Here is a 16,892-nt window from a genome sequence, read left to right as displayed (position 1 = left end):
AGTGAACCTTTGGGTACCAAGACCCACCAGCTCCCACCCACCTCCAATCCTCTTAGTCTTTGGGTCTGCCAACATCTCTCCTGGAACCACAAGGCTGGAGGTTGAACCTTTGGTGGGGCCGCGAGAGTGGTGGGACATGTGCTTCTGCAAGTGGCAGGAGTCACGCCATTCAGCAGACAAAAGGAAAGGCTCAAAGATAAACCCGTCCAAGTTTTATTTCATGTAACTCTGCCATCCCCTCTCTCTCCGTCCCTCCCACACTACATTCGTTGTAATAAGGTTCAAAGTCATCTTGTTGAGTCTCATTGTCTGGAACTCAGTTTCACCTAGCCCACGATAAACACAAAATGCTGGAGCAACTCAGCGGGACAGGCAGCATCTCTGGAGTGAAGGAATGGGTGACATTTTGGGTCGAGACCCTTCTTCAGACCCAAAACGTCACCTATTCCTTCTCTCCAGAGATGCTGCCTGTCCCGCTGAGTTACTCCAGCTTTTTGTGTCTGTCTTTGGTGTAAACCAGCATCTGCAGTTCCTTCCTACACATTTTCTTTCTACACTGCTCCACTGTGAAATCTCAAGGTCTGCCTTCTTTGAAGAAGTTCTCCTCCTCTCACCAGTGAGAATTCTGACACCTGACCCTCCCATATCTCTCTGTGTCCCTCTCCCCTGACCCTCAGTCTGAAGAACTTCCTGCACATTGTGTTTAGCTGGAGTCTGGGTGCTGAGGCTGACCACAACATTAACCTTAATTCCATTTTATTTTATTGTCAATTGTGAACATATCAAACTGCAAATTTACTTCATGTGCGACAGAAGCTGTAAGAAAACCCACGAAAACAATGTCCTAGTTGGTGACGTGCGAAGAAATAATGCGGGTTTTAGAGCTAGCGGGAATTTAATCTTCAGTAATTTGCACAAATAACAATGAAAAAAATAATGATCAGTTTGGCAATCGGGGCCTAGTTAGGTGGCTAAATGAAACACTTAAATAACGCAAAATTAATCCTTCTGTTAAACAAAAAAAATGCAGTCCCTTTATGCTGTCCCAGTTGGGGCTTCAAGCTTCATCTGTGTCCTGAGCAGGTGTGGTCTTCCTCAGTGAAGAATCGTGGGGCACAACAGCGCCTCAGTCTGGCCACCTTCACCGGCGCCAGCCGACTGCCACCCTCTCTCACACAGCCCTGGGTGTGATGGTCAACCTTTGGAAAGCCAAGGGAGCTGCAACCATACCAGTGTGGTCTTGAATGTGGCACTTGATGCACGATGAAGAATTGATCTCATTCGAGACTAAACACCAAGCCCCATCTCCACGGAGATCAGGTCCCCAACTTCCCTCTGGGTGGGGATGACCTGACCAACCAAACCCAGCGTTTAATAGTGGTCAATGCCTTGGAATGATAGCAATCTTCAGTCTGGTCTTCAGTCTGGTCTTCAGTCTGGTCTTCAGTCTGGTCTTCACTCCGATGCTGATGGACTGGATCACCAATCTCACCGTGATTTACTCCCTGACTTGGTTCCTGTAACCTTCACTTTACGTCTGCTCACAAGCAGTGGCACCAACACTGCGGATTCACCTGATCCTGCATTTTATCCTGTAATTCATTCTCTCTCTGCCCTTCTCCATTGTCATGGTTGGACCGGGCAAAGAGTGGGTTTGAAACCGTGCACTCACAGTCAAGGCACAGTGATTACACTGCACTGTCTCGCTGTCTTTACATCACCGTGTGTGTGTGTGTGTGTGGGGCGTGCGTGCGTGAGTGGGGTGTGTGTGTGTGTGGGGCGTGCGTGCGTGTGTGTGTGTGTGGGGCGTGCGTGCGTGAGTGGGGTGTGTGTGTGTGGGGCGTGCGTGCGTGTGTGTGTGTAGGGCATGCGTGCGTGTGTGTTTGTGTGGGGCGTGCGTGCGTGTGTGTGTGTGTGGGGCGTGCGTGCGTGAGTGGGGTGTGTGTGTGTGGGGCGTGCGTGCGTGTGTGTGTGTAGGGCATGCGTGCGTGTGTGTGTGTGTGGGGCGTGCGTGCGTGTGTGTGTGTAGGGCATGCGTGCGTGTGTGTTTGTGTGTGTGAAAACCCCCCAAAGTTAGCCGTTTTAACTGCGTCTCTTTGTCCAAGGGCCTACAAAATCGTACAAAGAAGAGAATAAAACATGTCTGGAATATGGCAAATCAAATACAAAAGCTCAGTGAAATATTAATTTGAAAGGAAAGAGCCATTTTAGTATGGTCCTATGCAACATTGTTAAACAAGCATTGTCAGTGCTCTCTGATGGTGCATCCCAACGTTCCCAGGGCAGGGACAGGTTGGGAGCAAGGCATCATGGTCTCTGTTCTCCATCCATGCCCAGAAGATCTCAAGCTCAGTGTCTGGACTCCAATACTGCTCAGTAGCATCAGGAAATTGCAGTGACTTCCTCCCCACACCCACATTACCCTCCATCCCACACAACCACCTTGCAGTGTTTGCCGTGAAGGTACGATGCAATGTTGGGGAGATTGGCCAGTGTTCTGCTGTGCAAGATGACCTCAATCTCAATGAGTTCCTTCAGGTTTTGGGCCATGGTCCCATGAAAGCTGCCCCCCCCCAACTCCTTGATCTCACGGTCGGAAATATAATTCAATGGTGGTAAAGGAATGTTCTGGCCGGGCCGGCAGCTACAAGTTCTCCCCGGGTTGGTACTGGGGTTCTGTCGCCGTGAAGTAGTCCTCCAGGAAGGACTGCAGGTACTCGAAGGTGTGCCTCTCCTCTGGGTCTTTCTTCCAGCACTGGATCATGAGTTCGTGAAGAGACGCAGGACAAGCGTTTGGACTAGGCATCCGATACCCTCGCTCCACCTGCTCCAGAACCTCACGGTTGTTCATTCCTGGCAGAGAGAAACAATGCAACACAATATGTGAATAACAACCCCTATGGCTTGTGGAAGGGTAGATAGTAGTGAGGGCTAATAATGAGTGTACAGGGATGTGCAGCATCTGTGGAGAACATGGATCGGTGACGTTTCACAGAGTGCTGGAGTAACTCAGCGGGTCAGGCAGCATCTGTGGAGAACATGGATAGGTGTCGTTTCACAGAGTGCTGGAGTAACTCAGCGGGTCAGGCAGCATCTGTGGAGAACATGGATAGGTGACGTTTCACAGAGTGCTGGAGTAACTCAGCGGGTCAGGCAGCATCTGTGGAGAACATGGATAGGTGACGTTTCACAGAGTGCTGGAGTAACTCAGCGGGTCAGGCAGCATCTGTGGAGAACATGGATAGGTGACGTTTCACAGAGTGCTGGAGTAACTCAGCGGGTCAGGCAGCATCTGTGGAGAACATGGATAGGTGACGTTTCACAGAGTGCTGAAGTAACTCAGCGGGTCAGGCAGCATCTGTGGAGAACATGGATAGGTGACATTTCGGTTCGGGACCCTACTGTGAATTGGCCTTGTGTGCAGGTGAGTGGTTGAGTTTGGGGGAGGAGGGCAGGTGGGTAGAATAACAGAGTCACCAGGGACAGCAGACGCTGGAAACATGAGCAAAACACAGTGGTGGAGGAACTCAGCGGGTCAGGCAGCCTCTGAGGAGGGAATGAACGGATGACATTGAGTCAGGAGCTTTCTTGAGACTCATTCCCTCCACAGATGCTGCCTGACCCATTGAGTTCTCCCAGTGGTCTGTGTTTGGCTCAGGATTGAGGAAGATCGCTGGCATTGAGAGGCTGCACCATCACCACACCACAGTTAAATAGCCGTTCTATAGTTAGTGTGGGTGACAACATCATATGTGCAGGTATATTATCGTGTTGTAACATTATGCATGCATGTGATAACATGTTATAACATCATATGTGCATGTGATAATGTTATAACATCACGTGCGTGTATAACATCATGTCATATAACATGTGTGTGTGATAACATCCCGTGTGTGGGTATAACATATGTTATAACATCATGCATCACTGAAATAAAATCTTGGCTTCAATCAAATTTCCTCAAACTCAACTGCAACAAATCTGAAATCATCATCATTGGTCCAAAAACGCTCACCAAATCCACCTAAAACTTCATCCTCAATATTGATGGTCTCCCAGTATCCACCTCACCTCACATCCGGAATCTTGGAATCATCTTTGATCAAACCCTCTCCTTCGACAAACACATCAAACACATCACAATGACAGCCTTCTTCCACCTCAAACATATTGCCCGTCTCCGTCCATCCCTCTCCTCCACAGCTGCAGAAACCCTCATCCACGCCTTCATCACCTCCCGTCTGGACTACTGCAACAGCCTCCTCCTCTATGGCTCACCCTCAAAAATCATCAGTAAACTTCAATACATTCAAAACTCCGCTGCCCGTCTACTCACCCACTCCCCGATCCGTGACCATATCACCCCCGTCCTTTACAAGCTCCACTGGCTCCCCATCCCCCAGAGAATCCAGTACAAAATCCTCCTCATGACCTACAAAGCCCTCCATAACCTGGCCCCATCCTACCTGACTGACCTTCTCCACAGGCACACTCCCACCTGCACCATCCACTCTGCTGCTGCCAATCTCCTATCCCCCCACATCCGGACCAAACTCAGATCCTGGGGGGACAGGGCTTTCTCCATCGCTGCTCCCACCCTCTGGAACTCACTACCCCAAACCGTCAGAGACTCCTCCTCACTCACCACATTCAAAACATCACTGAAGTCTCACCTGTTCAGCACTGCCTTCAACCACTGAAGGTCACCTCACCTTCTGTCTCCTTTCTCTGTTCGTTTACTTATTGATCTATTTATTCACTTCTCTATGTTCTAGAAATCCCTGTAAAGCGTCTTTGAGTGTTTGAAAAGCGCTATATAAATGTAATGCATTATTATTATTATTATTATTATGTGTGTGTATATATCATGTGTTATAACATGTATGTGACAACATAATGTGATAATATTGTATGTATGGGTATAAGATCATACGTGTGGGTTTAACATCATGCGTTATAACATCATGTGTGTGTGTGGTCGCACCATGTGTTACAGGTGCCAGGACAGGGCTTACCTGCGGCACCACACCTGTAGATGAGCAGTGTGGTCCTTACCTGGGTATGGGACCCTTCCTTTGGTAACCAGCTCAGTCAGGAGGATTCCAAACGACCACACGTCTGACTTGATTGTAAACTTCCCGTACAGGGCAGCCTCTGGTGCTGTCCACTTTATTGGAAACTTAGCCCCTGCAATACAAACAGGAGCGATCACTTGGCCTTGTTCACCAACTTGTTCCAGAGATGACCAGAAATATCTCCAAGTAAAGACCAGCAATGTCTCCGACAAAGCTGAAGGTTCACGGCTTGTGGACACAGCCCAGACCATCACACAAACCAACCTCCCTCCCACTGACTCCATCTACACCTCACGCTGCCTCGGCAAGGCCAGCAGCATCATCAAGGACTAGTCTCACCCCGGCCACTCCCTCTTCTCCCCTCTCCCATCGGGCAAGAGGTACAGAAGTGTGAAAACGCACACCTCCAGATTCAGGGACAGTTTCTTCCAACTGAACCGTCCTCTCACCAACTAGAGAGCGGTCCTGACCTCTTTAGTCGGACTTTACAGGACTTTCTCTTTGACTAAACGTTATGCCCTTTATCCTGTATCTGTACACAGTGGACTGCTCGAGTGTAATCATGTATAGTCTATCCGCTGACTAGTTAGCACACAACCAGAAGCTTTTCACTGTACCTCAGTACACGTGACAATAAAGTAAACTGAACCAAACTACTCCAGACACACGAGAGACTACAAGCTGATAGGTGAAGATTTGATGTGGTATTGGGCTCTTCAATTCTGTCACATTGCATAATTCTAGATTCAAGATTCGATTTATTGTCACATGTACCAATTAAGGTACAGTGAAATTTGAGTTACCGTCCAGCCGAAGGTTGTGGAAGGTTTATAAACGTTTGTGCGAATGATTGGGGGTCACAGGATCGGGGATGTTCCCTTTACGGGTGTCAGGGGTTACAGGGAGAAGGCAGGAGAATGGGGTTAGGAGGGAGAGATAGATCGGCCATGATTGAATGGCGGAGTAGACTTGATGGGCCGAATGGCCTAATTCTGCTCCTATGCCTTATGAACATGAATTTATGAAGTCTGACATCAACTTCAGGAGAGCTCAGAGGAGTATGAGCTGCTATCGTTACAGTAGCATGCAATAGTTAGCGTGCTATGTACCGAGCCATCCGCTCACTAAAGGTTAGCCTGTTTGAGGAACAGATGGGACAGAGGCAATAATTCACCAGCCCACTCCACACGCAGTGAGTGGGGTAGACTTCCAACAACAGATTCTGGCTCGCACTGAATGGCTAATTCTGACCATCAGAACAGTATTTCTGCGATAAACCAAGTTAAAAAACTTTGTTTACTGCACAAAAGTGCAGTAAACAAATACTCTTCAGCGGTTCAAACCTCTGATCAACGAGCTCCTTAGCTTGAGGACAGACACAGAGTGCTGGAGTAACTCAGCGGGTCAGGCAGCATCTGTGGAGAACATGGATAGGTGACGTTTCACAGAGTGCTGGAGTAACTCAGCGGGTCAGGCAGCATCTGTGGAGAACATGGATAGGTGACGTTTCACAGAGTGCTGGAGTAACTCAGCGGGTCAGGCAGCATCTCTGGAGAACATGGGTAGGTGACGTTTCACAGAGTGCTGGAGTAACTCAGTGGGACAGGCAGCATCTCTGGAGAAAGGGAATCGGTGACGTTTCGGGTCGAAACCCTTCTTCAGACTCCTTTGCTTGAAGTGAGTTTAGTTTAGTTTAGTTTAGTTTAGAGATACAGTGTGGAAACAGGCCCTTCAGCCACACCGACCAGCGATCCCCGCACACTAACACTATCCTACACACACTAGGAACAATTTACAATTTTTACCAAAGTCAATTAACCTACAAATGTGTACGTCTTTGGAGGAAACTGGAGCACCTGGCGAAAACCCACTGTCACAGAGAGAACGTACAAACTCCACGTACAGACAGCACCCGTGGTCAGGATCGAACCAGGGTCTCTGGCGCTGTGAGGCAGCAGCTCTACCCGCTGCGGCACGCTGCGGCACGCTGCGGCACGCTGCGGCACGCTGCGGCACGCTGCGGCACGCTGCTGCCCCAAGCTGCTGAGGTTTTTCAGCATTTTCTGTTATTATTTCTGAATTCCTTACACTGGCGTGTGATAAACTCAGAGTCACATGGCATGGAAACGGGCCCTTCAGCCCAACCTGCCCATGTTGACTAAAATGCCCCATCTAAGCTCATCCAACCTGCCAGCATTTGCCCATATACCTCTACACATTTGCCAACTGTGTACCTGCCCAAATGGCTTTTAAGTGTTTCAATAGTTCCTGCCTCAATGCACTTTGTAAATCCTCTTTGCTCTTTTTATGCCCACTCCACACGCAGTGAGTGGGGTAGACTTGGGGTACTTGAGTTTGACTCGATTATATTTACGTTCAGCATTATCTAATCTTATTAAATAGCATACAAGACAAAGCGTTTCACTGTACCTCAGTACACATGACAATAATAAACCTAAACCTCTACCTCTGACAGCTCATTCCATGCATTCTGTGTAAAAAATGGTGGCCATCAGATTAGGTAATAACGTCATAAGGGATAGGAGTAGAACTAGGCCATTCGGCCCATCAAGTCTACTCCGCCATTCAATCATGGCTGATCTATTTTTCCCTCCCAACCCCATTCTCCTGCCTTCTCCCTGTAACCTCTGACGCCCACACTAATCAAGAATCTATCTCTGCCTTAAAATGATCCACGAACTTGGCCTCCACAGCCGTATGTGGCAAAGGATCGCACAGATTCACCGCCCTCTGACTAGATTCCTATTAAATCTTTCACCTCTCAGCTTAAACCTACGACCTGTGGTTCTTGATTCCCCTATCCTGGATAGAAGACACTCTGCATTCACCCTATCTATTCCCCTCATGATTTTATACACCTCTATTAGATCGCCCCTCAACCTCCTACGCTCCAAGGAATGAAGTCCTAGCCTGCCAGAGGTAGACACAAGATGCTGGAGTAACTCAGCGGGTCGGGCAGCATCTCTGGAGAGAAGGAATGGGTGACGTTTCGGGGTCGAGGCCCTTCCTCAGACTGAAACATCACCCATTCCTTCTCTCCAGAGATGCTGCCCGACCCGATGAGTTACTCCAACATCTTGTGTCTACCTTCGATTGTAACCAGCATCTGCAGTTTTCTTCCCTACCTTGCCGGGCTGTGTATTCGTTGTCTTCGATGAGCCTGGCCAGTCCAAAGTCCGCTATCTTGCACACAAGGTTTTCTCCAACGAGGATGTTGGCAGCTCTGAGATCTCGATGGATGTAATTCATCCGTTCGATGTACGCCATACCAGCGGCAACCTACAGGCAACGAAGACAGAACTATCACTGGGACCACAACCTCCTCATTCACACGGGAACCGATGAGAGGGGATCTTGTAGAAACAGATAAAATTCTTGAGGGATTGAACAGGCTAGATGCAGGAAAAATGTCCCGATGTTGGGGGAGTCCAGAACCAGGGGCCACAGTTTAAGAATAAGGGGTAGGCCATTTAGAACTGAGATGAGGAAAAACTTTTTCAGTCAGAGTTGTAAATCTGTGGAATTCTCTGCCTCAGAAGGCAGTGGAGGCCAATTCTCTGAATGCATTCAAGAGAGAGCTAGATAGAGCTCTTAAGGATAGCGGAGTCAGGGGGTATGGGGAGAAGGCAGGAACGGGGTACTGATTGAGAATGATCAGCCATGATCACATTGAATGGTGGTGCTGGCTCGAAGGGCCGAATGGCCTACTCCTGCATCTATTGTCTATTGTCACAGTTTAAGAATAAGGGGTCGGCCATTTAGGACTGAGATGAAGAATAAAGTTTTCACCCAGAGAGTTGTGAATCTGTGGAATTCTCTGCCACAGAAGGCAGTGGAGGCCAATTTACTGGATGTTTTCGTGAGAGACTTAGATATAGCTCTTAGGGCTAATGGAATCAGGGGATGTGGGGAGAAAGCAGGAACGGGGTACTGATTTTGGATGATCAGCCATCATGATATTGAATGGCGGTGCTGGCTCGAAGGGCTGAATGGCCTCCTCCTGCACCTGTTGTCTATGTTTCTGTGTTTCTTTGATCGCTTCACACTTGGATTACATTGAACACTTTGTAACTGTGTCGCTGCCCTTTACGTGGCGACTCTTTGCATACCCTGTATACGGGACGCAAGACAAAGAGTCTCTCTGTGACACGTCACGTGTGATAATAACGTGTCCTTATGAACAGGATGGGGGAGGGATGGAGAGAGAGGGAAAGTTAGGGAAACCACAGCAGTAAGGAACACTGTGGTCATCTAGGGAATGTGCCATGTAGGAGCACAGTGGACTGGCCACATGGAGATGGTGTTGACAGTAACGGGTGATTGTGGATGATCAGCCATGATCACAATGAATGGCGGTGCTGGCTCGAAGGGCCAAATGGCCTCCTCCTGCACCTATTTTCTATGTTTCTATGTTTGGGTGATTTATTCAAACTGGTCTGTCAGTGCGGGTCTCTCAGGCCTAACCTTGGTACGGTTTTGCAGAGTAGACTTCACGGGCTGAATGGCCTAAGTCTACCCTTATCGCTCACGAGCTTAAGGTGTAATGCCACCCTTGGTGAAAGGGCAGTGGGAGATGGTGGGGGTACCTGTGCGGACATGTCCACCAGCTGTGGCAGCTTCAAGATACGGCCATCTCCATCCTTGAGAAAATCAAGCAAACTTCCTGAAAAAGAAATGAGACGAGTTATTATGTGTAGGAAGGAACTGCAGGCGCTGGTTTACACCGGAGATAGACACAAAATGCTGGAGTTACTCAGTGGGTCAGGCAGCATCTCTGGAGAGAAGGAATGGGTGACGTTTCAGGTCTGAAGAAGGGTCTGGACACGAAACGTCACCCATTCCTTCTCTCCAGAGATGCTGCCTTCCCGCTGAGATGACTAATTAATCAGTCTAAAGCACTCCAAGAAATAAAGTCTTTGCTCGACCTCTCCCTTTAGCTCATGTCCTCGAGTCCTGGCAACATCCCTCTAAAATTTTCTCTGCATTTGATTTCTCATTGAAATTTTCTCAGACCCGGGTTTGATCCTGACTATGGGTGCTGTCTGTACGGAGTTTGCATGCTCTTCCTGTGACTGCAGGAGTTTTCTCCGGGTGCTCCGGTTTCCTCCCACACTCCAAAGACGTGCAGGTATGTAGGTTAATTGGCTTCTGTAAAGATTGTCAACTTGTGCCTAGTGTGTAGGATAGTGCTAGTGTACACGGTGATCGCTGGTTGGCACGGACTTGGTGGGCCGAAGGGCCTGATGCCATGCTGTATCTCTAAATTAATCTAAACCTAAGGCATAACTCGAAGCAGCCTCTCCCGCGCTGGGATTTCAGCTGGATTCATTTGGTGAAATTATGTTTTATTTTACAAGGCCTAGGATCACCATCAGCTCAAAGGTAGACACAGAAAGCTGGAGTAACTCAGCGGGTCAGGCAGCATCTCTGGAGAGAAGGAATGGGTGACATATCGGGTCGAGACCCTTCTTCAGAATGAGAGTCAGGGGAAAGGGAAAACCTATTCCTTCTCTCCAGAGATGCTGCCTGTCCTGCTGAGTTACTCCAGCATTTTGTGTCTATCTTCATAAGATTATGTGATAGGACCATTTGGACAGATACGTGGGTTGGAAAGATTTAAAGAGTATGTGCCAAATGGGAGTAGCGTGGATGGGGCATGTCGGCCAGCGTGGGGTGACTAGCGTGGATGGGGCATGTCGGCCAGCGTGGGGTGAGTAGCGTAGATGGGGCATGTCGGCCAGCGTGGGGTGAGTAGCGTGGATGGGGCATGTCGGCCAGCGTGGGTGAGTAGCGTAGATGGGGCATGTCGGCCAGCGTGGGTGAGTAGCGTAGATGGGGCATGTCGGCCAGCGTGGGGTGAGTAGCGTGGATGGGGCATGTCGGCCAGCGTGGGGTGAGTAGCGTAGATGGGGCATGTCGGCCAGCGTGGGGTGAGTAGCGTGGATGGGGCATGTCGGCCAGCGTGGGTGAGTTGTGTTGGATGGGGCATGTCGGCCAGCGTGGGTGAGTAGCGTGGATGGGGCATGTCGGCCAGCGTGGGGTGAGTAGCGTAGATGGGGCATGTCGGCCAGCGTGGGTGAGTTGTGCTGAAGGGCCTGTTTCCGTGCTGTATTACTCTGTGATATTGGGTCTTAATCTCTTTACGAGTCTGACGGATTATTTGCTTTTGGGAAGGATGACCTTAGCTTGCCGCCTGTTGTGTTTGAGATTACAGCGCTGACATGGAGATGAATGACACTTGCTGCAATAAACTTGGTGCAGATGCGATCCACAAGTGGGACTTCATTGCCTTTCTGTTTGTTCCTCTGCAGTTGATGCATTTATTGCCTTGATTGCCATTTGAGCGGGTTTAATACATCGTTCACTTGGAACCTTACGCAACCCCTTGTTCTGCGCTCATAGCAACCAGCCACTGCTCATAGAACAGAGCACCGTACAGCACACACACACACACACACACACACAGGCCCTTCGGCCCACTGTGTCTGTGCTAAACATGTTGCCACGTTAATCTCCTCTGCCTGCACGTGATCCGTATCCCTCCATACCCTGTATATCCGTGTGCCTGTCCAAAAGCCTCTTAAACACCACTATAGTATCTGCCTTCACCACCACCACTGGCAGTGTGTCCCAGCCCCCAACACTGGCAGCGAGTCCCAGCCCCCACCACTGGCAGCGTGTCCCAGCCCCCACCACTGGCAGCGTGTCCCAGCCCCCACCACTGGCAACGTGTCCCAGCCCCCACCACTGGCAGCGTGTCCCAGCCCCCACCACTGGCAGCGTGTCCCAGCCCCCACCACTGGCAGTGTGTCCCAGCCCCCACCACTGGCAGTGTGTCCCAGCCCCCACCACTGGCAGCGAGTCCCAGCCCCCACCACTGGCAGCGTGTCCCAGCCCCCACCACTGGCAGCGAGTCCCAGGCCCCACCACTGGCAGCGTGTCCCAGCCCCCACCACTGGCAGCGTGTCCCAGCCCCCACCACTGGCGGCGTGTCCCAGCCCCCACCACTGGCAGTGTGTCCCAGCCCCCACCACTGGCAGTGTGTCCCAGCCCCCACCACTGGCAGCGAGTCCCAGCCCCCACCACTGGCAGCGTGTCCCAGCCACCACCTTGGAAACAGTGGATCCATTGGCGATCCTTCTAAAGAGGAGAGGAGAGGTCTTGTTCGGAGGTCATGTTTGAAGAGTGGCAGGTGGTCAATGTAAACTCACTATTTTTAAAATGTTACGGAAAAAAACTAGAGTGAAACAAATCATCCGGCCAGTGTCTCCATGCCCAGAGTTACAAATCAACAGAATTGTTCCCGTTGTGTTGAGAAGATTCCCGACCTGCCCGGTCACACGAGGAAGATTCCCAACCTGCCCGGTCACACGAGGAAGATTCCCAACCTGCCCGGTCACACGAGAAAACCAACTCACGCTGAACGGAAGAGCAAAGCTAACTCATCACCCAGCCAATGGCAGGGAACAGGGGTCGTGAAGACCATACACAATACTTCTGCAGAAGGATCTTAACCTGAACAGTCACCTATTGCTTTTCTTCAGAATGCTGCCTGACCCGCTGAGTTACTACAGGTTTTGGTGTCTATCGTCATGTTCCAGAGACCGCCCTTACCTTGGGTCATGAACTCAGTGACGATGTAGATGGGCTCCTCGGACACCACAGCGTAGAGTTGCACCAGCTTGTCGTGTCTCAGCCTCTTCATTATCTGGGCTTCCTCCAGGAATGCCTCGGGGGACATGGTGCCCGGCTTCAGGGTCTTCACCGCAACCTTGGTGGTCCCGTTCCACGTCCCTATACCCAGCAACGCACAGACACCAAACAAAGGAAGTTATGCCAGGACACCGTGGCTGGTGGTCGGAGCGGGTGATGAGGGATGGAGATGGGGTGAAGGGGTGGCGTTCATGCTCCATACCCTCGCCCACTGGTCACACTCACAATCAATCACGGGCCAGCAACTGAATCTGAGTCTGAAGGGTCTCAACCCCAAACGTCACCCATTCCTTCTCTCCACAGATGCTGCCTGACCCGCTGAGTTACTCCAGCACTCTGTGTCTACCCGGAATTAACACCGACAATTACTCCGCTCCAATGATGGAACATTAATGGCATGAAGAAGTGGCCAATCCCTCCTGACCTGCCTGACATGATTCTAGACGTTGACTCCTCACCGGGCCAGTGGGCAACTTCTGGCCAGTGGGCATCTACTGGGCCAGTGGGCATCACGTGGCCAGTGGGCAACTCCTGGCCAGTGGCATCTCTGGGCCAGTGGGCAACTCCTGGCCAGTGGGCATCACCGGGCCAGTGGCATCTCTGGGCCAGTGGGCAATTCTGGGCCAGTGGGCAACTCCTGGCCAGTGGGCATCACCGGGCCAGTGGCATCTCTGGGCCAGTGGGCAACTCTGGGCCAGTGGGCATCTCCTGGCCAGTGGGCATCACTGGGCCAGTGGGCATCTCCTGGCCAGTGGCATCCCTGGGCCAGTGGCATCTCTGGGCCAGTGAGCATCTCCTGGCCAGTGGGCATCTCCTGGCCAGTGGGCATCACTGGGCCAGTGGGCAACTCCTGGCCAGTGGGCATCTCCTGGCCAGTGGCATCCCTGGGCCAGTGGCATCTCTGGGCCAGTGGCATCTCTGGGCCAGTGAGCATCTCCTGGCCAGTGGGCATCTCCTGGCCAGTGGGCATCCCTGGGCCAGTGGCATCTCTGGGCCAGTGGGCATCCCTGGGCCAGTGGCATCTCTGGGCCAGTGGGCATCTCCTGCTGGGATCTGGCAGAGGGTGGAGATCTTTGGAGCATCTCCCCTTGTCCACAATCTCAGGGTAGACACAGAAGAGAGGTGACGGGGAGAACGTGCAAACTCCACACAGACAGCACCCAGAGTCAGGATCAGATCCCGGGTCTCTGGCGCTGTGAGGCAGCAACTCTACCGCTGCGCCACCGTGCTGCCCCAAGTTTCAATCTTGCCAAAACTTTGGACAAAAGGGGTGGGGGGAAAGGGGGGGGGGGTGCAATGTTAATTTATATATATTGAGTCTTGTTACATTCTCAACACGGATCTGTGGGAATCAACCAGAGAATCAAACAGATCCCGGTCTTTCCGATGCACTAAATACTTTAATCACAAAGCATCGAACCTAAATATGAGCTTCTCTCTGAATGTGATTATCTCCCAGCTCCATGTTATTAATTTCAGGGCCTCATTATGACATCTTTTCCTTGTGACTTAGTGAGTTGACAGTTTCATTAAATTGCTCCTGAGTTTATGCCGCTGTCATTTGCTGCAGTTTGAACTCAGGAGTCACTGTATAAATGGAGTGTGATTTGTTATTAATCCAAGAGCTGACCATGGGCCCAGGTGAGGGAGATGTACATCTATATACAATTAAACTAAATAGGAGAGGGCTAATACAGTTGTGAGATTAAATGATGGAAACCATGCAGTGAATGGTTAACAGGTTAATATATACTGATGGTTTGACAACTATCGAATTGCAGCGAATTGTGGAGGCAGCCCAGACCATCGCACAAACCAACCTCCCTTCCATTGACTCCATCTACACCTCACGCTGCATCGGCAAGGCCAGCAGCATCATCAAGGACCAGTCTCACCCCGGCCACTCCCTCTTCTCCCCTCTCCCATCGAGCCAAAGGTACAGAAGTGTGTAAACGCACACCTCCAGATTCAGGGACAGTTTCTTTCCGGCTGTTATCAGGCAACTGAACCATCCTACCACAACCAGAGAGCAGTGCTGAACTACTATCTACCTCATTGGTGACCCTCGGACTATCTTTGATCAGACTTTACTGGCTTTACCTTGCACTAAACGTTATTCCCTATCATGTAACTGTACACTGTAAACGGCTCAATTGTAATCACGTATTGTCTTTCCGCTGGCTGGTTAGCACGCAACAAAAGCTTTTCACTGTACCTCAGTACACATGACAATAAACTGAACTGAGCTGGACTCACTGCTTTCGACCTCTAAATTCAATGACCAACTCATCCCTGTAAATCCTATTTCTTCCATCATAAGTTCACAGGTTATCGGAGTAGAATTAGGCCATTCGGCCCATCGAGTCTACCTCGCCATTCAATCATGGCTGATCTCTGCCACAATCCCATTTTCCTGCCTTCTCCCCATAACCCTTGACACCCGTTCTAATCAAGAATTTGTCTATCTCTGCCTTAAAAATATCCACTGACTTGGTCTCCACAGCCGTCTGTGGCAATGAGTTCCACAGATTAACTACCCTCGGAATAAAGAAGTTCCTCCTCACCTCCTTTCTAAAAAAGCGCCCTTTAACTCTGAGGCTGTGCCCTCTGGTCCTAGACTCTCCCACCGGTGGAAACATCCTCTCCACATCCACTCTATCTGTGTCTTTCACTATTCTGTAAGTTTCAATGAGGCCCCCTCTCAACCTTCTAAACTCCAGCGAGTACAGGCAGGCCCAGTGCCGACAAGCCTTCTCCTTATTAGATCACCCTTATTTACAGATAATGTCGTGAAAAAAAGATTCATCGCCTTACCCATAAACACATCTCCGAAACATCCCTGGCCAAGTTTTTTGTCCAGGCTCAGGGACTGTCGAATAATCTCCCATGCATCTCTCCCTAGTCCCAGCGTCTGTGGGATCTCATTGGGACAAACCTTGGTTAGTACTTGACACAAACCATCAGTATGATCTGCAGGGAATGGATGTAATGGAGGAATCACGTCAACACGTTCACATGCATTGGTGCAGTGTCGATCGGACTTGCAGAGGCCACAGTCACCGGCAGCCTTGGCTTCGCACATTATTCCCAGTTTGGGAACTCCAGGGAAATTACCAGGCAGGTTTGGAGAATTTAGGGTCTCAAAAAGGAGCAAATTGACTCAGCAGACAAAGAACACAGACGAGCACAGCTCAAAATCAGGCCCTTCGGCCCACAGCGTCTATGCCGAACATGATGTCAAGCTTCTTGCAGTGATTCCTCCTGCTCTCCGAATCTATCTTTCATTCAATGTTCTTTATCTCTCCATATCACCGTCTATATCTCTCTTTTCCCTGATCCCTGACTAGTCTGAAGAAGGGCCTCGACCCGAAACGTCACCTGTTCCTTCTCTCCAGATGCTGCCTGTCCCCCGAGTTACTCCAGCATTTTGTGTCTATCTTCGGTTTAAACCAGCACCTGCAGTTCCTTCCTGCACATGATGTCAAGACCGTCTGTTATCTACCTGTGCCTAATCCATAACCCATTCCATGTACATACTTATTGTACATACTACATTGCTGGTATGTGTACATACTTGGCTAATCAAAATTATTCAATTCAATTCAATACACCTACCTCTTCAAAAGCCTCCTAAATGCCACTATCATATCTTCCTCTACACACCCACCCTCCTCTGTTTAAAGAAACTTTGCTCTGCACATCTCCTTTAAACTTTAACCCTCTCACCCTAAAGTTATGTCCTCTATTTCCATGCTGGGAAAATGTTCTGACTGTCTACCCTATCTATGCCTCTCATAATTTTTGATACTCCACCAGCAGCTCGTTCCATACACCCACCACCCTTTGTGTGAAAAAGTTACCCCTCAGTTTCCTATTAAATCTTTCCCCCTTCACCTTGAACCTATGTCCTCTGGTCCTCGATTCCCCTACTCTAGGCAAGAGACTCTGTGCGTTTACTAGATCTATCCCTCTCATGATTTTGTACACCTCTATAAGATCACCCCTCATCCTCCTGCGCTCCAAGGAATAGAGTCCCAGCCTGTCCCAAACTCTCCCTGTAGCTCAGACCCTGGAACCCTG

The 16,892-nt window shown here is 50.1% G+C and overlaps 1 protein-coding gene across 5 annotated transcripts in view; it reads right to left on the bottom strand.

Moving 5' to 3' along the window:
* Positions 1-756: 756 nt before the first annotated feature.
* Positions 757-16,892, bottom strand: part of yrk (Yes-related kinase) — a 108,377-nt gene continuing 92,241 nt past the window's right edge. For 3 of the 5 annotated variants that reach the window (XM_078423303.1, XM_078423305.1, XM_078423301.1), the window contains 5 exons: positions 12,714-12,893; positions 9,686-9,762; positions 8,225-8,378; positions 5,059-5,190; positions 757-2,853 (listed from right to left, as the gene is read on the bottom strand). In XM_078423303.1, coding sequence (XP_078279429.1) covers positions 2,645-2,853; positions 5,059-5,190; positions 8,225-8,378; positions 9,686-9,762; positions 12,714-12,893 — 752 coding nt within the window. In that variant the 3' untranslated portion in view covers positions 757-2,644. Of the gene's footprint in view, positions 2,854-5,058; positions 5,191-8,224; positions 8,379-9,685; positions 9,763-12,713; positions 12,894-15,626; positions 15,783-16,892 lie in introns of all 5 variants that reach the window. The other 2 variants (XM_078423306.1, XM_078423302.1) reach the window with 1 other exon arrangement.

Source organism: Rhinoraja longicauda, chromosome 27 (assembly GCF_053455715.1).
Source record: "Rhinoraja longicauda isolate Sanriku21f chromosome 27, sRhiLon1.1, whole genome shotgun sequence".
In the NCBI taxonomy this organism is placed as follows: Eukaryota; Metazoa; Chordata; class Chondrichthyes; order Rajiformes; family Arhynchobatidae; genus Rhinoraja; species Rhinoraja longicauda.
Note: the sequence above shows the minus strand (reverse complement) of the source record. Positions and strands in the feature narration are given on the sequence as shown.